The 24,658-nt window shown below is 42.0% G+C and overlaps 1 protein-coding gene across 5 annotated transcripts in view; it reads right to left on the bottom strand.

Moving 5' to 3' along the window:
- The window catches only part of st3gal3a (ST3 beta-galactoside alpha-2,3-sialyltransferase 3a), a 219,199-nt gene that overhangs the window by 148,822 nt on the left and 45,719 nt on the right, over positions 1 to 24,658 (bottom strand). For all 5 annotated transcript variants that reach the window (XM_084355918.1, XM_084355917.1, XM_084355919.1 and 2 more), the window contains one exon: positions 1,484 to 1,578. In XM_084355918.1, the coding sequence (XP_084212044.1) occupies positions 1,484 to 1,578 (95 nt within the window). The remainder of the gene's footprint in view (positions 1 to 1,483; positions 1,579 to 24,658) is intronic.

Below are 24,658 nucleotides of genomic sequence, written 5' to 3'. Positions count from 1 at the left end.
AGGCACTGAGCAGGGGAAAACAACCCTACTTACTCCGAATGGTTCACAGCCCTATTAGAAACTGCCTCTTATGAACGACTAATATACAAAATAAATGGGAAAATGGACATCTATACAGAAATTTGGGAGCCTTTTCTAGATCAGGGAAATGTAAGGTAAATCTGATGTACACATAATTTAAAACCAAGCCTACAATCTAACATGTTTGACTGGCGTTATGGGGAGGGGATTAAAGGGAAGGGGAGAAAATAGTTTCCTTCCAGGTCAAGTGTTCACTAGATACGTTGTTTTTTTACGATTTTTTTTTAAAATTTGCTTATTTATCTTATTTATTTCCCTTTTGTTTGTACTTCAAACACGTATGCCAATGTCTTACTAGTTTTGTTTTTGTTTTTATTTATTTGTACCTGTTGATGTTGTGTTTTTAGTTTGAGGTTTGTGTCGATATTTGTTTTCATTTGTAAATGCATGTTTGGAAAACACAGATGACGGCCTTTTGTAATGCCTGTGAAGGAAACAATAAAAACCATAATTGAAAAAAAAAACAAAAATAAAAAACTAGAATGGCACTCAGTAGAGCACATACCTCCGCTCAAGGTCCAACAGTCCCTTTTCATTCAGTCAAGCCTAACCCAACATCAAATTAACATTTAAATCTGCTAGAATAGGATTTTTATTTGGATCTGCATCAAACTGTGCTCACTCATAGATATCAGCCACCTAAATATGTCAGAATATGTGAAATGTTGCAAAACACCCTGTGTCACAATGTTAAAGACAGTGAGAAGAAATTCCTGGATCAAAAGTGAGTGGGGTCTATTCTGGGCTGAGACCCATCCTCCATCCAAGTTCTGGATAAAATCTGAAAGCAAATCCTCAGGTGGTCCAGTCCTAGATACCAACATCATGAAAATTCATGCATGTGGTGTGTTTTAAAGTGCTTCTCAATTAGATAAAACAAACATCTGAATACTCACAATCTGCTTGGACCCCAATTCTTGTGGCTATATTGTATTTTCTTGTATTGTTGTCTCTTCCATAAACCTCTGAAAGTCAGAATTAAACAGCTGTACTGCAGCTTCATACAGTGCATGGTATGAATAGGAACACAGAAGTTAGAGTTGAGACAAGTATAGTGCCAAAGGAAAGGGCTGTCTGACAGCAAGGTAAAGCAGTGACAATTTAAATATAGTGTACACTTAAACTGATATTGATTATTTTAAGGTGACCTTTATTTAGATGGCTGGCTAAAACAAGTTTCATTGCTGACCCTGTCCACAGCAGTACATTGCTGTTTCCTTCACCGGTAGTACTGCTGCTTCTCCAAACTGGTGGCATATCGACTGTAGATAACACTGACTACTTCACACACCCTGCTTTAAAAAAGCCAAACTATCCCTTTAACTGGTGAGAAAAGCAGTGCTGCTTACACTGAGTTGATCTGTATTACTTAAGCTGCAAAGACAAGAATGTGTAATCATACCTTGTGATTTTACACCAAACGGAGGCAGGCAATCACCGATCTTGGAGAATCGTTTGTAATTTGGATCAAGGAACATCGGTGCCAGTTTGGTGAACCTGTTGATATAAAAGACAACATGTTACAACAAGTGAGAACAAAGAAGCGGTATTCCTCAATGCAATATCTGTCCCAGACCCGTACGGCCCTGATGTGTGGAGATGCACTGATTAACGGCAGAATGCTTAAGAGGATTTAAAGCATCGTATTTCCTGCTAATCCAGTCTGTCTGAATTTATGTTCACCAAAACAAACTCAGAGACAAGTGTGAGGGAGAGGACAGAGCAGCAAATTTTACACAGTCAGACTACGCACATATCCAGTCTGATCGATTGGCCAAAAAGCAGCCCTCAGGAAGCAGTTTATGCCTTGCTTAAGGGCGCTTCAATGTGGTTACTGCAAGGCAGGAAAGAATGGACCTTTCACTTTCTCATCAAAACTTGTCCTGGTAGTCCGGAACTCAACCAGTACCCTTCTACAAAGTTCGTGTCCCTGATGTGGCAGGCCACATGTCTTGCTTCTTCATCATAGGCCTGGGCAATAAAACAGTCTTGGTATTCCTAGATGTCCTTTGGAAAAGAGGAAAAATAAGGAGTAGAACCAACAGGAACATTTAAAAAAATTTTCACCTCTCCGCTGTCTTTGGTGTGTGTCGCTGCCTGTTTACATGAGGGCAGGACTGTGCTCCTCACACACAGACAGTGGACAGTAGTGTAACCTCAGAGCACAGCCCACAGTGGATGGACTGAGACAGACTTTATCTGTACAGGATATTTCATTGATGGGCAGCAGTGCTCATTATCCATGTGTGCAACAAACAGTATGATCAATTAAACATTTGTTGAAGAAGCAGAACACGTTATCCTCCACATCTGAGCAAATTGTTAACATAAAAGGTAACATGACGTCAATTATATGGAAGCAGTTTGGATAATTCAAAAGCGACGAAGCACAGGTTAAGATGGTCTGTAAAACATGCAGTTGGTCAGTGCCAAACAAGACAGGAAACACAACAAATCATTTCCATTACCATCCCAGAAACCACACCATTACTTTAATGAGTTACAAGGCAGGCTAACTTGTATTGTTTAGTTACGGTAGGTAAAGCATGTTTACAAGGTTAAATGTCTATGTAGAGATGTCCATCTATGTTGAATAGATGTTTTGTTTTTCTACCTCTGTATCTGTATTTGGATCGAAGACTGGAAATGAGCAAGGTTTATACCAAAAGTCACATATCTTTGCTCTTAAAAGTGGAAACTTGCGCATAACTTTGTTGCATTATATTGAAACTGTGTTACAGTGTTTCAGATTAACTCAAATGCCAGAGCGCATTGTTGTGATCGTGATTATTTTATTATAATGTGTGTTCTGGGCCCAGTATTTCAAAAGTGATCTGACAGGATTATCCTGGTCGGATTGGATTAAATCTAGATCTGATCTGAAAACTGGGTATTTCAACACAGATCCAGAGAATCCTGATCCTGAAGATCAGGATCCAGCTCTGGTAATCCAATCCTCCCTTGAATCCAGATAAAAGGCTGGATTTGGGTATTTCAAAACACAAGGCAGATATCTGGATCAACTTGATACCAAAATTTCAGGATCATTTGAATCCCACCTCAGAGGTGGATTTGACTTGGATTGACAAAGTTTCAGCTCCACTTCTCCCAGATATTGTTACTCAAGATGTTCATTACACTTAATCTAAAGTGTCAGTGTTGTACTTTTAACAAATAATTAAAGTAATTGTAAGAAATTTAAAACATAGTAAAATATTTTAATTTTATTTAAATCACTGACCAAGGTATATACTATGAAAGCAATGCTATTACAATTTTGAGCAGTTTCAAGCACTTTATTCAAACTCCAATTACTTGAAAACCTTAAATGTATCAATGCAATTAAAGCATTTCCAAGGATTTCCAGCACTCGCCCTGTTGTAGCTGAGTGTCCATGGCTGTGAGTGGACTCTGAAAGTAGAAGGTGTGTGAGTGTCTTAATCCACAATCCCACATTGTGTTTATGTACACAACAACATGACAACATCACCAGCATTACTGTAGCACTCTGACACTTCTGAGCAAACCGTGTAGTTAATACTCATACTGTGTAGCGTCATGTTTTCTAAGTACTGCAGCAGGTCTGTGCACATGGAGCCTATTTATAAGTCTGCTGTGTTGCCAATGACGTGACGCTAACGACAGCCCGCTAGCTGCTTAACACACAAGTCAATGGAGCCGGGCTAGCTCCTGCTAGCTCCTGCTAGCACGGCCGCGGCTCAATTAGAGATCGCTACGGCCTGGTTTTAATAAGGTGACGATTCAAATAGTTGGCTTGCATGATATGTTGGTTGGCGTCCGTATGGTCTTTTAACCGCTGCACATTAGACGACGGTAAACTCAGACTTTTGACGTGAAAGTCGCGCTCTCAGCTACTGCTTTTGCGGAGTAGTCCGCCATGTTTTCAGATCGCGGAGGCGGGGACTTGAGATCTGGAAATCCGTATCCGGCCAGGTCGGGATCACGGTGATCCACCCTGCCAGTGTTTTGAAATACTCAGATAAAGTCAGCAGGATCACCGTGATCCATGACTGAGAAAAGGAGGATTTCATTATCCGGATTACTCTGATCCAGATTACAAGTTTTGAAATACTGGGCCCTGGTCATTTGAGCATGATTAAACATGCCGCCTTTAATATGGCTATAAAAAAGCTTCTTGCATTTTGTGTTTTTTTTAAGGTGTGGGGGATTGGGGGTGCGTCAACCCGGTTGGGACATAGAAGGGGGTGCGCGGCTAAAAAAGTTTGGGAACCGCTGTTCTATTATATCATCACATCTGTCTCCACTTTGGAGGATTAGACTTTAATGAATGTAGACACAGTTGAACTTCTTGTTGAAGTACAACTGGACACGTACTGTATGTATGTATGTATGTATGTATATGTGTGTATGCATGTCATCATACCCAGGTAAGAAATTACAATAAAACATGAATTCAGGACAAAATACAAATGTATCATGATACCATTGAATGTCCTCAGACTTCCTTGGCCACCCCACATCCCATGTGATAAAGAGTTATTTCTTTAAAAAAAAAAGTTAAATACAGGAGGAAAAATCTGAAAAAGAGGAAATACAAACTGGGTACTTTTAAAGAGAGAATACCGCACCAAAGGATTGCAGAAGCTAAATTGTTTTGAAGACTGGAGAGCAACCGAGTATGTGCTCAGTCAGAACACTGAAAACTGTAAACTGCTAATGAGTTTTTGACAGGACCAACCCCATTCATTATATTTTTGAAACAATCTACAAATGAAAAAGTCTCCCTTTTAGAAGAAATGCTTAGTTAATCAGATAATGCATCAACTCCTTGTCAAAACCATTTAATAGTTTCTGCTTTGAAAAGTGTAGGAAAAATACACATGCTGTTAATGCTTAGATAATCTGTGTACAATTTTGAAATGAGAGGTACAAAAGGTAGCATGTACATAAACCCAAACAGGAATTTGCTGTGGGCGAAATGAAACGGTCGGAGGGAAAAGTGTTTCTTTAACCGAGTCAAGCCCTGCAGCTTTGGCAGCTTGTTTCTTTTCATGTGTAATATCACATAATGAATGGCAAATGTGCTTTGACTTGGCAAAACAAAGCAGCTGCTAATCAGTGAATGTTGGAAGGTCTACAAAATAATTGAAAGAAAAACTTTCCTGAAAACACTTAAACACAATTTAGAAATCAGCTACTAATGATGCATCTTGCCTTTCTGTCTCCATATTGTTTCAGTGTCTGATGGAGTGTTCAGATGTATTTGTCCTGCTTGCAAACCTACACTATGTTCTGGCCCTGTGATTTGAAGTTTCTTAAGATGCAATGTACATGGTGTAAGTGACAAAAGAATGGAAGCAAACAATAATTACAATCGTAAAGGTGTTATTTTGTAAAATATGAACATAATTCATGAACAGCTCAAAAAACATTCGGGGCAGCACATCACAACTGCTGCTCCTTCCTAGTTATCGTTGGCTGTAGCTAGCTACCGTAGCTATTTAAAAAAACTCATGGCTCTGTTAGCTGTGGAGCCAGTCAAGCTAGAGTTTGCCTTGACCGTGACCTCGGAATCACAAGGGGAGTCACCACGGGCAACAGTGCTCACCTCAACTGGGGTTTAGCAGCCTGAGAGTGAACAAATCTGAACAGCAGCCTGAGACTGAATACAGCCTCTGAGAGCGTCTGGGGTCAGTTTGAAGACAGGGGGCACAATACGGAGTTGATTTACAGCAGCCCAAAACAGGACAGGGCAGACAGGGACAGGAGAGGCATGAGGCGACAGAGAAGTGAGAGAGAGAGTCGGACATCAGCAGCGGATGATAAATTAAGACTGTTTCAATGGGTTTCATTTAGTTTACGTCTGAACATAGTCTGAATGTAAACAAGGCAATTTAGCTCATCTTAGTTCAGTAAAAGAGAGACACTTGAATTCAGAAAGTGTACGAGACATAGCCTGTTTATTGGCATTTAATTTTAAAAAGCAAATTGATCACAATAGCATTTAATATTCACAATTAAAAGGTACATATTATGAATTTGTAAGAACATGTAGCGAAAATAAATAAATAAATAAACATACATTCAAATCCCAATTTTTAAAGCACACCTTTAAAATAATAAACACAAAAAAGAGATATATTTTCATTATTGAATTCAACAAAAGTGGTTTATTTCACAAAAACTGAAAATTTAACGTGCAAAAGTATGTGAACCCTTTTAGTTAGTAGCTTGTGGCTCCTCCTTTTGCAGCCATTACTTCAACCAAATGTCTTCTGTAACCACTTACCAGTCTCTCGCATCTGCTAATGGGGATTTTTGCCCACTCCTCCTTGCAGAACTCAGCCAGTTGAGAGAGGTTGGAGGGACATCTGGCATGTACCAACTTCTTCAGGTCTCACCACAACATTTCAATTGGATTGAGGTCCGGTCTTTGACTGGGCCAATCCAGAGTACGAATCCCCTTATTTGAGGCCATTCCTTTGTAGTTGTGCTGGAATGCTTTGGGCTATTGTCTTGTTGCATAATCCATTTTCATCCCAGCTTCAACTCCCTGACTGATGGCAGGAGATTCTGGTCAAGAATGTGTTGATAGGCCTGAGAATTCATGGTTCCCTGGATAATATGGAGTCGTCCAGGTCCAGAAGCAGAAAAGCAGCCCCAGACCTTCACATTTCCAGCACCATGCTTCACTGTTAGGAGGAGGTTCTTATGCAGTGTTGGCTTTTTTCCAAACATGGTGGTTTTGATTGTGACCAAATAATTCTATTTTGGACTCATCTGTCCAGAGAATGGACTTCCAGAAGGCCCCTGGTTTGTCCAAGTGCTCTCTGGCAAAGTTGAAACGGGCAGCTTTGTTCTTTTTTGAGAGCAGAGGCTTCCGTCTAGCAACCCTCCCATGAATGTCATGGCTATTCAATTTTCGTCTGATTGTAGATGCATGCACATTTGTCCCAGATGCTACCAGAGAGGTCTGCAACTCTCTAGAGGTGATGTGTGGGTTGGCCTTTACCTGATTTATTATTTTTCTGGTGCTTCTGGGTGATAGTTTTGGTGGGCATTCACTTCTAGGCAGAGTTGCTGTCATGTTGAAGGCCCTCCATTTGTAAATGATTTGTCTTACAGTGGATGGATGGAGCTGGAATCTTTTGGAGATTTTCTTATAGCCCTCCCCAGACTGATGGGCTGTCACTACCCTCTTCCTCATGTCCTCAGATATCTCCTTTCCTCTCAGCATTGTTGATCTGTATGGAAATACAGTGGTTTGGTTGGTTTCCTCTCTTTTAGTTAGTGCTGGCCAAACTCTTTCCCAAAGATGTCTCATTTCATTGGTCTGCTTAAATGATTAGTTAAGCACCCAAATGTGTTTCAACTGAGTCTGTTACCTGCTTGACTTTACCAATGCAGCTGGGGGTTCACTTACATTTACACATACACTAATTCCATGTTTCATGTAGTTTTGGGGCTACTTAAACAAGTGCCACTAAACAAGTACATGGAAATGATAACATAAATCTGGCATTTCATATATATAAAACTGGTGATAATAAAATAAGAAAATCATGGTAAAACAACAGAAACATCTAAACTGCTCAAGGGGTTCACATACTTTCAGGCAGCACTGTATATGTCCCACACTTCAACCCATAAAGCAATGTTATAAGAACAAACAACAGTAATGTGATAGTAGGTAGTGTCTTTGGCGACTTGTATGAGAGACAACAACCACAACATTAAAACCACTGACAGGTGATGTGATTAACATTGATCATCTTGTTACAAAGTTGGGGAACCTTTGGTCCTGGCATTCATGTGGATGCCGCTTGACAGATACCACCCATCCAAACACCATTGTGAACCAAAAAAAAAAACCCACAAACAACAGTAGGACGATGTTCCCCTGCCACACCACAAAAACTGCTCAAGAATGACACAAGGAATGTGAAAAACAGCCCAAGGCATTGATCCAATCTCCAAAACCCCCAGACATGCAGGAACAAGTCTGATCCATGGAGGCCCCAGCCCCCAGTATACTGGACCCAAGAATCCACTGTCAATATCTCGAAGCCAGATGCCACAGGGCACCCCCAGAAGTCTTGTGTCTCTGTCTCAATGGGACAGAGCTGTTTTGGCAACACAAGGGGAGCCTGCACAATATAAAACATGTGCTTGTAATGTTGTGGCTGATTGGTGTATGTAGAAAAGTCCCCGTCACCCTGTCTGTCCTACCAACTCTTTGTCACACTTGTCCAGAAAACAGCGCGTGTCCCCGGCAGAGAGATCCAGGCATCTCCCGCTGTTAATTGACCATGATTGTGACATGATTTTGAGCAAAAAACTTCGACTAACATGTCTTTATGCCTTTCATGCTTGTGTTGTTGTAGTTACTGTCTTTGGCAACTTACATAGAAACAATCACCAAATTTAATGTGGAAAAGTCAGGACCCGGTCGGTCTTCCCTACCGAATCTTCAGTGAACTACTCCCCAGAAAACAGCATCCCTCTCCAGCAGTGAGGCTAGACATGGCCCACTATTTACTGATGGTGATTAGGCTATGTGATGTGATTTTGAGCAAAAAACTTGAACAGCGTCTCTTTGCACAAAGAAGGTTCTCAATACAATAAAATAGTAGTTAATAGTTTAGTGTGATTTTCGGTTGCATGTTCAGTCTTGTTTATCATTCGTGGTCAGGAATGGACTAGCTATCAGGAGCATCAGTAGAAATCCCTGCGGCCTGGCTAGCTGATTGACCCATGTCGGAATAGTATTAAAAATGTAAAATTAGATGGGTAATTCAAAGCTAAAACCATCATGGGGCAGCTACAGTCATTCACAACTGTAAACTGTCAGCACCACACCTGCTTTTGGTGTGGTATGGTACTCTCTCTGTGGGTCATCAAAACAAATGTTTAGTCATGTCGGGGCCGAGCAGTGTGAAGAAAAAAAGGAGGGGCAGGAGAAAGGGAGGGGGAGAGACAGAGAAAAGGTGGAGCTAAGACTGCAGAAGAGAAGCTCTGGGGGAATATGTAGTTCAATTCTGCAAACTCAGATATGTTCACAATGGTTTTAGTGTTTAAAAATATATGTATACATGTGAGCAGCAGCATGTCATAATATCACAACAACCCATCTTGAGTTGGTTCTACATTTTATAAAACAAATCAACATCAACACAAATTTCAGTGGTGGGGCTGATAGACAGACTGACCATCAGTCAGACATTACCCAGCCTAAAGCTATGGCACACGCATGGCTGAAACTCTAGTAATCACACGTTAAAACCTGATTGGTATTCAATTAAAATGCAGCTAATGAATTGATTTTCTTTGTGCAATTCTTTTTGACTGTGATAAGAGATAAAAAAGAATAGAAGCAACAACATATTAGATACAGAGAGGTTAGGACGGATAAAAGTCGAGCTGATAGGTCAAGAGACTGCATATGAAGTATGAGGAGTTTATGAATGACTCCATCTCTGTTAGAGTGTCTGGCCGTCACCTGCTGTCAGCTGCAGCAGAGGAACAAACTGAGCAAAGACAGCAGAGTAAATGGGTCAAGAATGCCCTGGGCATTTTGACCAGAAAAATCGTCCTGTGTTGTTTTAACAAGTTACATCTGGAATGTGAGCACACTTTCATTAACGCTGCTGTCTAAAGGTCCTGGTGGGTTTGAGGGTTGCGTGTCTCTGATGCTCAGAGAGTAAGTGGGTAAGTGAACTAGCCTGTGATTTCTCACGCACTGGGACAACAGTGGAGCAGAAGAGGACAAAAATAGATCAACACAACAGATAGGCCAATCCAGACCACTGGATCTTCTGACTCATTTTATATATAGCACTGAAAGCATATAGGTGAAGGGTTTTCATGGTGTGGAGACTTTTTGGCCTTTAATAATTCACAGGCAGAAATGGGATCTTTCCTCTATCACACGACTCTGAGCTTAGAGAGGTTCTATAAAATAGGGATGTTTGACTGAGAGAATACTTGATTTAGACCAGTTTCTAGGCACACAGTAGGTGGATTAGGTGGTTTATAGAGCACCACAAGCACCATGCCATCAAGCAAGGCAGGCAACTGACAACTACACAGCCTCTACCAGTTATACTTTGCTCTACAGCTACTTTGCTGCTGCTTTTAACAGCCCCCTCCTCTGTTTTTTCTCGCATGATTGCACTTAAATGCTGTTTTTTATGTTTGATTTTAATGTTCTTTTATACGAGCCTGTCAAAGAAGAATTTCTGTCACTCATGACAGACAATAAAGTCTATCTATCTATCTATCTATCTATCTATCTATCTATCTATCTATCTATCTATCTATCGATCCATCAATTTATCACAATATTTTGATATAAAACCTATAAAATTATTTTTATTTTGTAATTCATCTTTTCATTATAATAACTTCTTCTTTTGACATTGTGATGGAGAAGGATGTGCAACAATGGTCCCTTGTCAGGTATCAACCCAGGGATGTTGCAATCACAATATGTGCTATGTGTCTCATGGTAAAGTACAGTTACAGATGTAACCCCTTCATGGCCTGATGATCTTTTCCAAGATGATAATGCCACCATCCACAGGGCAGGAGGGCTCACCAAAGGTTTGATGAGGATGTGAATAATATGCTGTGACCTTCACAATCACCACATCTCAACACAACAGAACACTGGTGGGACCGACGTGTAATACAGTGCTCTCCACCAACGCCATAAAACACCAGGGGCCTCATGTACTAAGACTTGCGTGGATTTCCTACTGAAACATGGCGTACGCTAGAATCCAGAAACTGTGGTACGCACAAAAGAAATCAGATGTATCAAAGTGTGCGTACGCATCGATCCAAGCACTTTTCCTTTGTACATCCCAATCAACGTGGAATTGAGCGCACATGTAGAAGTGCTAAACTCCTCCCTGTCCACGCCCCCATTTAAATATGCAAATTAATTTAAATAGGGCCTGCACCAGGGATTCCCCTCTCTGCACCATCAGATTTACACCATGAGTAAAGGGAAGAAGCGCAACTTCACCGAGTCTGAGCTCGAAACGCTATTAAATAAAGTCTAGACGCGAAGATCTGTATTATTTGGCAGCCTCTAAAGAAATGTGTGTGTGAGGCAGTGAACGCTGTGGGGTTGGAGCAGCGCACACTCACTGAAATTAAAAATAAAAAATGGTCCGACGTGAAGGTGGAGGTAAAGCGGAGGATTTCGGTCCAATACAACATGTGAAATAGATTTAGTTTCCTTTGTTCATGCACCACTTGATTGAATCACTATTACTTTTTTCAAAAGAAATAATATATATATATATATATATATATATAGTGCTACCGTTAGTGGGAAACAAACAGAAGGACAAAACAACTTCATTACAAGGATTGACAAGACTGATCACACTTATATTAATGACTGCAGAAGTGCACCGTGGCTACTGCAGTGTGACATTTCCAACTTTACACAAATACTGAACACAAGGAGACAATAAAGGGCTTCTTAGATAGCTCTGCCACTCTATTTTCACCAGGGAAAAACAAATGCACATATTTGAATGCACGTGCCCAAGTGAGCATTGTGCTGGTTTACATTCGGGGAGCAATTAAACGGATACATTATTTACTCACCGAGAAGCCACCCATCGCGCACCGTGCCAGCCTCCAGCCTGTTACCAACCACGCTATTGGTAAGAATGAACGAGTCATGTTGAACCAGGCCACCTTGCCACGATGTTGGTGAGCTGCATTTGCGCATCACATATTATTTGAACATTAATTGAATGAAAATGTTTCCTGTTGACGAAAACAAATTCATCCTGTGATGGCGCTTTTATAGCAACATGTGTGCAGTCAATAGCTCCGATTACATTAGGGAAATCGGCTCTTGCTGCAAATTGCACTTTAATGTTGGCCTGTTCAACAGCATTGTATGGGAATTTGATGTACCTGGATGACATTCTTATGATCCCGTCCCACACAGCTGGCATGGCTCGGCTCAGAGTGGACTGCCACACTCCTGACCGGTCGGCCAGCTCCCTCTGGAAGGCTCCTGTTGCCAGAAACCCCAGAGTGGTCAGCACCTGTGTGGGCACGGACAACCCCTGGCTCCTGGCTGTGTGTCGTTCTAGAGCCGGCCGCAGCTCTGCGCACAGCTCCAGTAACACTGGCCTCGGTGACCTAAAACGACTCATGAGCCAGTTGTTGTCATTTGCCAACAGATCTTCCCGTTCTCTAAACACCCTCTCACGTCTGATATTACCATTTGCGATGTCTTCTAACAAGGCCAAGGCTGCCATTGTTAATGCCATTTTTTCATCACTTTGCGCATGCTTTTATGATTTATGAGTTATGATCCATATGATTGCAAACATGTGTGTGTTAACTGTCCGTGTCTCTGATGTGCACATTACTCTGAGGACAAATTGTTTTCACATAATTAACAGTTTCCCAGCATCACCTCAAAGTGTCGCCAAAGGAACAATAGCTGTAGAAACGTGTGTACGCCAGCCATGAAGCTGGCGTGGGGCACCGCACATTTCCACGGTCATTTCACTTTTGATACATCTGAACATTGGCGTGGAAAATGACGTACGCCACTTTTTTGTGCGTACGCAACATTGATACATGAGGCCCCAGATGAGGGAATATGTTTTGTTAGAATGGTGTTCATCCCTTCAGTAGAGTTCACACACTTGTTCTGTGATGGTCGTGGCCGGTTCCCCCAAGGTTTCCAGGTGTTTTCCTGTGTTTTTTCCACTCCCTCATGTATCCAGTGCTCCCCCTCTCTCTCATGTTTGTCAGTCCTGGCATGGTGTGGTTCTCCCTCCTGGCATAGCTCAGTGTGCACATCTTCCTGTAATTAGCTTATCGTTCCACCCAGTCTGCACACCTGCCTCTCATCAAGTCATCAACCTGCAGAAAATCCAGTCCGACTTTCTGTCCACTCACCACCAGACACCAGTCTCATCCCAGTGGCAGCTACACTTCAGGCTCCTACTCTTTTCTCTTTGTTCCGCAGGATCATCATCATCAGCTCGTCAGTCTGCCAGCCAGCCATTCCCTGCCTGTCACGTTTCCTCATTTCCTCACCCCTGCTCACACCAGCCTCACTCCAACATTCGTGTCAGCCACCCTGGTCTACCTGCTCTTTTGCCATCAGCCTTCACCAAACTCTATTCAAAAACATGTTGGTGGCCTTTATTGAGACACTTTAGGTCTTTTCTTCAGAGTTTGTCCATTAATTTGCCACTAACTATTCAAACAAAAACAGGCTTCCATTTATAATATAAGATATGAGTTTATTGATCCCTCACTGGGGAAATTCACTATCCAATATCAAGGCAAAGCTCTGCCTGCGCAGTGGTGGAAAGGATGAATGTAGCATCTCCCACAGGCATTCTGCAGGTTAACAGGTTCATTGGTAACAGGTGACAGTATCATGATTCAGTATTAAGGAGGCATCCTCGAAAGGCTCAGTCCTTCACAAGCAACGACGGGGCAAGCTCCAGCACTTTGTGAAACACATGATTGTATAAAAAATAATACTACATGGGCTCAGCAGCACTTTGTAAAAGTTCGCAAATGATTGCATTCTCTTCTAATTCTAAGTTTTACACAGAATAACCAATGGTGGTTTCTCAGCAGTGATTGTTACGGACCCTCTAATAGAAAATGCTCGCAGAGAGGATGTAACATATTCAAAAGGACGCTCAGACAACAAATTAAGGTAGAAACAAAGAGCGAGGCTTCTATTCAATCCCCATTAAATGCTGTCAGGTAATTGCAACACACTTGGACAGGTGTGTCTTCCCGAAAGAAACAGCCAAAAGGAAGAGAGGGCGCCAGAGAGCAACAGAGAGAGAGATTCCATGAGAAGAAGCTGCATCAAAAACTTTTTCCTGAATATATCTCGAACTTGGACCTAAAAAGTGGGACATTTTGCAAAAGAACCTTCAACTATTCTTCAGAAAGGACTCTAAAGTAGAAGTAACAACATTAATCAGCAAAAAAGAAGAAAAAAATATCATCTTTGGATAAATTTTTCAAATCATCAAAACAACTAGCTGTCAACTAGTTAGCTGTCAACCGTGTAGCTTGCTGTCAACTGCTAACTAGGCTACTACCTGCCACTGTTACCAACATTCCCAAGGAGAAACTGTACTAAAGACGATAACAAAAGAGATATTCTATGAAGACAAGAAGAAGAAAAAAGAACAAACAAAAAAAAACTGTGTTTAAAGGCTAGAAAAGCTAACAAAGCAAACAGTTAGCCTAGCTCCCTGTGGAGTAAACAAGTGGTTGCCGTCAAGTGGTCAGAAGGCAGCTCAGAACAGAGAGCAGGGAGGTTGAATACCCTGCTAAATGTAAGAGTGCAGCAGCTAGGGAGAAACACAAGGAGAAGACACTACTTGAAAATCCAGAAGTCCTCTTCACTGACTACGCTCAACACAAAGAAGGAAGGAAGAAGAACAACCTCATATTCTTCACTGATACCATCTATATCTGGAAAGACACTCTGTGCAACAATTATGCATATGTATCCAGTGAGGGCATCGGCTCAGGAGGCAGATTAAAGATCTTTAAAGATGAACACCTTGACTATTATTAGTGAACTATTAAACAAGAAAAAGGCACCTGCAAAATTTACATCCCAATTTACTGATGGCAAGTCCACATTCTCCAATCTCTCTGACATAGCAAATGAATGTAATAATTTCTTTATAAATATTGGTAGCACCTTTGCCAAGAAAATCTCTCCATCTAATAACTGCCCTACAGATAATATTACTGGTGTCTTCCCTGCCCTGCAAAACTTCGAACCACCCACAGTTAATGAAGTGATTGACATCATTGTAAATCTTAATAATTCAGCAGTGGGTCACGACGAAATCAAGGCAAAGCTCCTAAAGGAAGTAGTTCCCTTCATTAGTAAACCTTTAACACATGTCTTTGCTGTGTCACTAAAGACTGGGGTAGTCCCTAGTGATCTTAAAGTGGCAAAGGTCTTACATCTTTTTAAAGAAAGCGAACCCAGTGTTTTTAACAATTATAGACCGATTTCTATCCTACCGTGCTTTTCCAAGGTCCTGGAAAAGTTAGTTTACACAAGAGTTATTTCACACCTCAATGATAATGACATATTGTACAAACACCAATATGGTTTTCGCAAAAAGCACTCAACATATGTGGCTCTTTTGCAACGTATTGATAAAATTTCTACAGCTCTGGACAAAATTATGTTTGCTATTGGTATTTTTTTTGATCTCTCAAAAGCGTTTGACACAGTTGACCATGATATTCTCCTGTCAAAACTCCACCGATATGGTCTTCAAGATGTTGTGATCAAATGGTTTAGTGATTACCTTTGTAACAGAGAACAATATGTTTGTATTAATGGTCATGAATCTAAGAAAGCAAAACTATACTATGGTGTGCCTCAAGGGTCAATTCTTGGGCCCCTTCTGTTTCTAATTTTTATTAGGGGTGTCACGATTTCGATTTTTTATCGAAATCGATCGAAATTACGTCATGGTCTCGAGCATCGAAGTCAAAGAGAGGATCGACGATACGCAGTGTGCACGCACGCTACGCAAAGTTATGCACCGGAGCTTGAAGCAGCTCCTGCTTTTCTTAAATCACCAGTATAGAAATATTTTGCATTCCCGGTCAGTTAAGGAGACCACAGTGTGTAAGATATGCTATGTGCGTGTACCATACCCGGCCACGGGAAAACACTACGAACATGGCAGTACACATTAAAAAAAAAACACACACGTGTTGAAGTGCTGCGAGTCAACCTCCTCTAACTTAGCTACTAGCTAAGCCAGTAGCTATTAGCTACAGCCAGTCAAACGATAGCATGGTGTTACACCATTCCTGTTCGGCTCCCAGACCGTGGTCGGGAAGCACAGGGGAGATGATTTCCTCCAGGGCCGAAGTTTCTGTTTATCTTCGGGGTGAACCCCCTTTCACGTGTTAAGCTGGTGGGGAAATAATAACAGGGAGCTTTGCTGTATCTCGAGGAGCCGTCGCCTTTATTCAGCCAAACTGCAGCCTATATTGAACACTTTATTGCTGTCGCTGCTACTGCTACTCCTTTCTTCTCCTTCCTCTCCCATTCACTCACTGTCCGCACGTACGCACGCTCCCTCACTCTCGCTCGCCCACTCACACTTTACGCACCTTGTATATGTTCCAATGTTGGGAAATAGTTTGTTAAGATACTTAATTGTTCAGAGATGACTGTGGACTTGGCTGTTTTATTCTTTTGTTTGTTTCGTTGTGAACTTGAATGTCATCTTCTGTGAAGAAGACTGCAGTTACAAAAGAGAAACTAGATGGCAGGTTATTTTGTTTAAGTTTCCAATTGACTGAAGATATAAGTTATTGTTACATTATGTTGCTAATAAATGTTTTAAATTTGACAATGTAGTGTGGTACGTTGCTAACAAAGGTCAGATATTATATTGCATAAAAGTCTAGTCTAAAAATGGCAGCAACCTGTGCTTTAAAAAAAATAAATGTAAAAATCGAGAATCGAATCGAACCGTGACCTTAGAATCGAAAATTGAATCGAATCGAGGATTTGGAGAATCGTGACACCCCTAATTTTTATTAATGATTTCGCCGTAATGTCTGAGTCTTCTCTGCCCATTTTATTTGCGGATGATATTAACTTTGCCATGTCTCACTCTGACTTTGGATGTCTAATCAGAAATGCCAATACCACGCTGGAATACGTCTCAAGATGGTTTCAGATGAACAAGCTTTCCTTGAATGTAAACAAATCAAATTATATACTTTTTAGAAACAAAAATAAAACTTTTCCTAAGCAGGACTCAAAGCTGCAAATTAATAACATTGAAATCAAACAAGTCTCGTGCTAAAATTCTTGATGTATTAGTTGATGAAAGATTGTCCTGGGGAAACCATATTGAGCATGTATGCAAAAAAATTATGAAGTCCTATGGCATTATCAGAAGAGTCTCTTCCTTAGTTAATCAGTCCTGTCTTATGACATTATATCACAGTTTAATTTATCCATAGTTGACATACTGTAACATTGTTTGGGGTGCTTCATATTCCTCGTACCTTAATCAGTTATTCTCAATTCAGAAAAGATCCTTGAGAATGATTTCAAATTCTACTAATCAAGCGCCATCTGCACCCTTATTTAGCAAATTTAAACTTTTATCAATTTTTTCTATTAATATGTTTCAAACATGTATGTTTATGTTTAATTTCATTTATTACAAACAAGACATTCCAGGCACTTTTCATAAGTTTTTTTTGTTATCATCAGATATTCACTCTTATTCAGTGAGAAGCCTGAAGAACTTTCATTTACCTCTTTGTCGTACCTCCAGTCATAAATCTTTGATCAAATTCCATGGCCCCCAACTCTGGAACTCTTTAGATAGGTCTCTTAAGCTAATATCATCCTACAAAATGTTTAGGACTAGTCTGGTGAGATATCTTCTATCCAGGCAAAATAATACTCATGTCTAGTATAATTGAAATGAATGTGTAATTTTATGGATATTTTTCTCTCTCTGTTTGTTTGTTTATTGTGTTTTTTGTCTTGTTTTTTTTCTTTTTCTATTGGCTAATTTGTTTAAGTGATTTTATATTGAGGGGGAGGATTTCATATAAGCCCTTTGGGCTTCTTTTCCTCTCCTGCACAATTATTTGCCTTTGTATTATTAAATATAATTCTTGTTTTTTATCATTGTGCATATGAATAAATAAATAAAATAAATAAATAAATAAAAGGATGACCCTCTGCTCACCATCACATACTACACCAAAGGAAAGATCATGATCTGACAGTGAAGATGACAGCCCAACAGAGAACTGCACCACCTTATCCATCTCTTCCCCTCCCACACCTGCCAGCTCCTCCAACCAGCTAAAGGAGAGTATGGCCCTGCTGGAGCTGGACTTTGCTGAATTCAAAGAGCTGACCCAGGCCAGGCTGTCTGACCACCAAGACAACACTGTGCAGCAGCTTCATGAGGAGCTCCAGCAACTCAAGAGAGACAACCAAGTCTTGGCATCTGACCTCAGAGGAAGTGTAGAGGCACTAAAACAGGAGAACAGTGCTCCGTGCTCAGCTAGCCAAAGTGAAGGAGGATGCTGAGAATAGAGTAAGGAGCTTCACCAAGAAAGCCCAACACCTGACAGACCAACTCTCTGCAGTCCCCACAATAACAACTACAGAGACACAGACTCTCCCTGCCAGTGTCCCAAACCCCTGCCTTGTATCTGTCCCACTGTCTCTGCTCTGCAACCAGCCCAACAACACCCTGGCAACTCCTGATACACCCACACAGCCAGCTGCCAACAACCAGCTCTGCCCATCCCAGCTTCCCTCCACTCAGCCAGAAGAACAAGCTCCACAAGTGGTCCTGCTGGCTGTCTCAAAGGGGAAATTCCTGGACACAAACAAGCTTTTTCCTGGTAAAAAAAGTGCTGTCAAAACGCTGCAGCACCACAGGCCAGGCAATGAAGCTGTTAAAAAAGGAGACCCTCAGGAGCCCTCAATGCCTGGTGATCCACACAGGAACAAATGACCTGCACAGCGTCCGAATGCACACTGCTGAGGCAGTGAGGAAGATGGTGGAATTCCCTGACACCCGCATTGTGATCTCTACCCTGCTACCTAGGACAGACACCCCTCCTCATGTCGTCCATGACATCAATATGGAGATCAGAAGAGGATGTGCCACCTTACCCAACATCCACCTGGCCCTCCACCCAACAATTGGCACCTGGGACCTCTATGATGGGCTCCATCTTAACAGAGAGAAGGTGAAGATCTTTGCAAAGACCCTCAAAGACACGTCCCTAGGAAGCAGTCCTTCCACCCCCTCTTCTACTAGAAGCTTCAGAGACCATCCAAGACCTCCTCCTTTCCATCACCACCCCAGGATCATACCCCCTGCTGTGAGGAGACACAACAGCTCAGCCTGGACCTCCCACTCCCCACACGCCCACCACCTCACCACTGTGAATCACAACCAGAGGAGGCTACTTTCCCCCTCCTCAGTCCCTGCCCACCATCCCCTTTTACAGCATCGGCAGCAGAACTATGCAGCAGCACCTCACCCTCCCCACCCACAGCAGCAGAGCTGTGCAGCAGCACCTGCCCCTGGTCCCCCTCCCCATCCACTACAGCAGAGCTATGCAGCAGCACCTGCCCCTGGTCCCCCTCCCCACCCACAGCAGCAGAACTGTGCAACAGCACCTGCCCCTGGTCCCCCTCCCCATCCACTACAGCGGAGCTATGCAACAGCACCTGCCCCTGGTCCGCCTCCCCACCCACAACAGCAGAACTATGCAACAGCACCTGCACAATGAAGTCATGGTGCCCTCTATAAAATTAAAAAACATACGCAAGGACAGAACATCGGGGGGGATCTTGGTGTGGTATAAAGGAGATCTTTGCTGTCAGATCTCACCAGTAAAACAGGGTAAATCACACATTTGGTTGAGATTAGATCAAGACATTTTTGACACTCTCCATTCAGATATTGCCTACTTCCACGCCCAGGAAAATGTGCTTCTAACTGGAGATCTGAATGGACGAACAGGAATTGAACCTGATGTCATGGACCCACAGGGCAACAACCATGTATTTGGTCAGGGCCCCCTGCTTACCACACCAACCACCACCCGTCGGAACAACCTTGACTCTGAAATAAATCAAAGTGGCAGGGAGATAGTGCATCTCTGTCGGGCCCTAGGCCTGACATAGTTAATGGTAGGTTCAGAGGGGACTCTTTAGGGAGATTCACATACTCCTCAGCTCTTGGGTCTAGTGTAGTAGACTATGCAATCACTAACATGGACCCCTCCACTATCAGTGCATTCACTGTCAGACAGCAATCCCCCCTTTCAGACCACAACCAAATAAATGTGTTCTTTAAACTCTCAGATCAAATGAGTGACACAAAAAGGGAACCCAGCAAGCTGTTTCAATTAAATCCTACTTACAGATGGGCCCCAGACAGTGGAGACAAATTCCTCATGGCCTTAAACTCACCTGATCTGATGAATAACATATCAATATGACCAAAACCAATATGTCTATACCAGAGATGGTGTAAACAAGGCCATTGATGATATCAATATGATATTTCATAAGGCAGCTATTAAAGCTGACCTCATAAAACAAAAACGGATCCCTGTTAAAAGGCAAAACACTGACAAATGGTTTGATCAAGAATGCAAGACCATCAGAAAAGACCTGAGAAAAAAAGCAAATGAAAAACATCGGCAACCAAACAACCCAGCCCTAGGCATTAGATACAATGAAATTTTAAAGAAATATAAATGTACAATTGGGAAGAAAAGACAAAATTATACCCACATGAAACTTGAAGATATTGAGAATGCCATTAATCAAAATCAATTCTGGGATATGTGGAACAAGTTCAACACAAAGCAACAGACATTATCCAAAATGGTGACATCTGGAGAGCACATTTTGAAAATCTGTACAAAGACATACCAATAAATCAAATCAATTCAGATCAATGTATTATACAAGAAAAACTCCAAACATCAGAAGAAATAATTAAAGACATACAAAACCCCCTTGATTTCCCAATTACTTGGGAAGAATTGACCACACAGACAAAACCTCTCCGGCCGAGGAAAGCTTGTGGTCCAGACAGCATTAAAAACAAAATTCTCAAATGCAGCACCCCAGAGATGGCGTCACGCAGCCTCCTGAACACTGCGTATAGCTGATGTATGTGATCAGTCCAAGATGATGAATAGACTACGATATCATCTAAATAAGTTTCACAGCCTGACAGACCAGACAAGACTGTGTTCGCCAGACACTGAAATGTGGCAGGAGCATTACGCACTCCGAATGGCATCATGTGTACTGCAGGAACGCGTCAGGGGTCATAAAGGCAGAGATCTCCTTTGACCGAGGAGTCAGTGGCACCTGCCAATAGCCTTTTAGCAGGTCAAGCGTCGTCACACAATTGGCAGCACCAACATGATCAACACAGTCATCTGTGCAATCCGTATGAATCAGAAGAGGAAAGTCTTTCAGACGGTAAACAACTCAAGAATAATCTGGGACTCTAAAGCAAAACCAAAAGGTATATTAGGTGGACACCTAAATATATACGTAGCTTGAAATCTAAATGTGAGCAGATTAATCACCTTTTGTCAGAGTCAAATCTAGATTTTATTTGTTTATCAGAGACTTGGCTTCATAAAAATTCCGCCTTGGCTGATGTTACAGTTCCGGGTTATGTGGAGTATAGAAAGGACAGAGCTGAGGGGAAAGGTGGGGGAGTTCTTGTCTATGTAAGAGACACTATTCAATGCAGTGAAATTAAATGGCAGAGTTCGAATGACCTGAAGTGTTTAGGCCTGTTGTGAATCTTGCACCTCAGATGTCTTTCACTCTGATAGCCATTTACCGTCCCCCATCGTCCAACATTAGTTTCCTTGACAAGTTCAAGGACATACTACGCCAGTGTGACTTCAAGAAGGAAGTCATTGTAATGGGCGACATAAACCTAAACTGGGAAGATAAAACTGCAAGCAAACAATTGAAGCAAATAACGGATGGTTTTAACTTGGTACAAATGGTAAAAGGACAACAGTAGCTCCAACTTCCTGCAGTTAACAACTGGCGTTCCGCAGGGCTCCGTGTTAGGTCCACTCCTGTTCAGCATGTACATCAATGATCTACCTTCTATGTGTGATTCATGTGACATCCTAATGTACGCTGATGACACAGTCATCCTTGGTCATGGGGAGACGGTGGGGCAGGTTGCGTCCAAGTTGACTGATGCTATGGTAAGAATAACATCCTGGCTGAACCAATGCTGTCTACAGCTAAATCTCTCAAAAACTGTTTGTATGCTTTTTTCCAAAAATAACAAAACAAATTTAGAACCAGACATTTTTATCAATGGTCAGAGGCTACAAGTTGTCACTGAATACAAATATCTAGGAGTACACATTGACTCAACTCTCAGCTTCAAAACACACATAAAGAAAGTCAGTAATAAAATAAAGTTCAGTTTATCAAACTTTAGGTCCATCAGAGACTCCCTGTCAACCGAAGCAGCCAAAGTATACTTTTTTTCTATGATCATTTCGCACATCACCTACTGTCTGATAAATTGGTCAAACGCTCATTCCACTGCTCTAAAACGTTTGGAATCACTTTACAAACAAGCACTTTAAACACTAGACAAAAAACCCTTTAGACATCACCATTGCCATATCCTGAAAAAGTATAAACTTTTGAGCTGGGACAACCTAATTACATACAAAAACGTCTGTCAGGTATACAAGATCATGCAAGGCTCAGCTCCTCCTCCACTATCGAGTTTTATTAAGTTCAAATCCTCTGCTATTAGAACTACGCAATGTGCGACAAAAAAGGATTGCATAATCCCGTTAAGGAAAACCACTTTCAGCCAGGCTGTTTTCTCATTCAAAGCATCACATCAATGGAACACACTGCCACAATCGATCAGAGAATCTCCATCATATCATTCATTCCAAGCAAATGTTAAGAACTGGCTTGTAGACACCCAAAGATGTGAGCATTGATGTTGATATTGATGTCCGATGTGAATTGTTGTCCAAATGTGTATTATTAACGTGGGCACACATCACCTTGTTGTAGTCCAAATGTGTATTTATTATGTATGTATTTACAGACAGTAGTGTGTTTGTGTCTACCCTATGTGGTACAATATTTTATTCCATTGTTGTTCTTTTTAAAAGTTGCCTTGTACAAACTGGCAAAGGGACAATCGATGAAAACTAGCTTTTTAAGCTAATTGGAGTGCATTTACATGTATGTTTTTTTTATATACAATGTTTATTAATGTGCATTGTCCCTTTCAAATAAACTAAACTGAAACTGAAATCTACTCGGGGAAAAGGAAAACAATCTGGTTTTGTGACAGCGTTGACTTTGCGAAAGTCCGTGCAGAACCGGTCTGAGCCATCGGATTTACCTGCCAAAAGACATGGAGAGCTCCACGAGCTATAGCTAGGTTCTGCAATGTCATTCTCGAGCACGTAGTTTACCTGATTTTGTAAACTACGGACACGCTTATCGGGACATACATGATATGTTGTTTTATTGGGGGAGAATCCCCCACGTCAATATCGTGCATCAAAACGTGGGTCCAAGTCGGCACATCAGAAAACAATGACAGATTAGACTCAATTAACTTGACCACATCCTCATGCTGAGACTGCGACAGATGTGGAAAACTGGAGAAACCTGTGCGTCATTGGAATCAGCACTGGACAGTGACAACACGGCTGAACAGAAGCTGATCCCGGGACATACACACTAGAGCATGACACGGGAGTGGATTTTCACTCCCGTCCCATCCCACTCCCAGAGAAAAAATCCCATCCCATCCCAATCCCGGGCCGGAGTAAAAAAAAAAATCCCATCCCGTCCCACTCCTGTAGAATGACTCCCGCTCCCATCCCGCTCCCACTCAAAATTACTCCCACTCCCATCCCACTCCGTTTTTTAGTGGCCGGCCCGGCCGGAAGTCAAAGCACTGCTGGATGTGTAGTTCTAACGCAAGTCAAAATAGTTTTGGCTCACTGAAAGATGACTACAAAAATGTACGTGTCTGTCCTTTTGGTTGTTTAACACGGCTGAAAATCATCGTCTATTAATGGTGTTCCCGCTCCTGCCCGCTCCCGTTGATTTTTATTCCCATCCCGTCCCAATCACGGGATTAATAAAACTTTGACTCCCATCCCGCGGGAATCCCACGGGAATCACGTGACCCGCGGGAATTCCCGAAAAATGTCATGCTCTAATACACACCTTTGAACCTGGCTCCTTCACAGGAAAAGAAAAAACTGGCTTCGGGGAAGAATCCACAGGTGGGGATGACAAGTCACCAGGACTAACCATAAAGCTGTCAGCCAAACCCATTTCTTCTTGGTCAGAGGAGCTCTGTGCCCAGCTTTTTGCCATGGCACAAGTGACAGCACAAACTGAAAACACTTCTGGGTATTTCTGTTCCAATTGTCAAATCATCCTAAAGACGGTACAGCAGTCACCTCAGGGTTAACTAACACCTTGCCACCAGCCAGGTCGTTGCCCAAAATAAATGAGACTCCATCAATCGGGAACTGTGGACTAACGCCCACAACTACACGCCTGTTAACCAACTCAGAGTCCAAGTGAATGACATGCAGGGGCACCCCCCACAAACTGCATGCCAAACCCCTGAACCAAGATGTCAGAGCTGACAGAGGATGTGTGAGATAAAGGCAATACGCCCTCCAAAATGATAGACTGTGAGGCTGCAGTGTCACGCAAAATGGTAATAGGAACCTGTGGACCCCCATCCTCCAGAGACACACACCCCTTCATAATGAAAGGAGCATACAGTGGGTACTAGTTTCAAATGGACGTTTCCCTCGCGGAAAGCGTGATTCACGCGTTGCGTGAAATTGTAGGTCACATTGTAGCCACTAGGTCGAAGCATTGTACTGAAATTCAGCTCAAAAGATTTTGAGATAATTCCACGTTTGACCACAACGTAGCTGCAATGGAGAGTGGCGCTGTTCATAG

This window comes from Pagrus pagrus (genome assembly GCF_965226575.1).
Source record: "Pagrus pagrus genome assembly, chromosome: 6".
NCBI lineage: Eukaryota > Metazoa > Chordata > Actinopteri > Spariformes > Sparidae > Pagrus > Pagrus pagrus.
The sequence above is the reverse complement of the archived record's forward strand: the minus strand, read 5'-3'. Positions and strand labels throughout refer to the sequence as shown.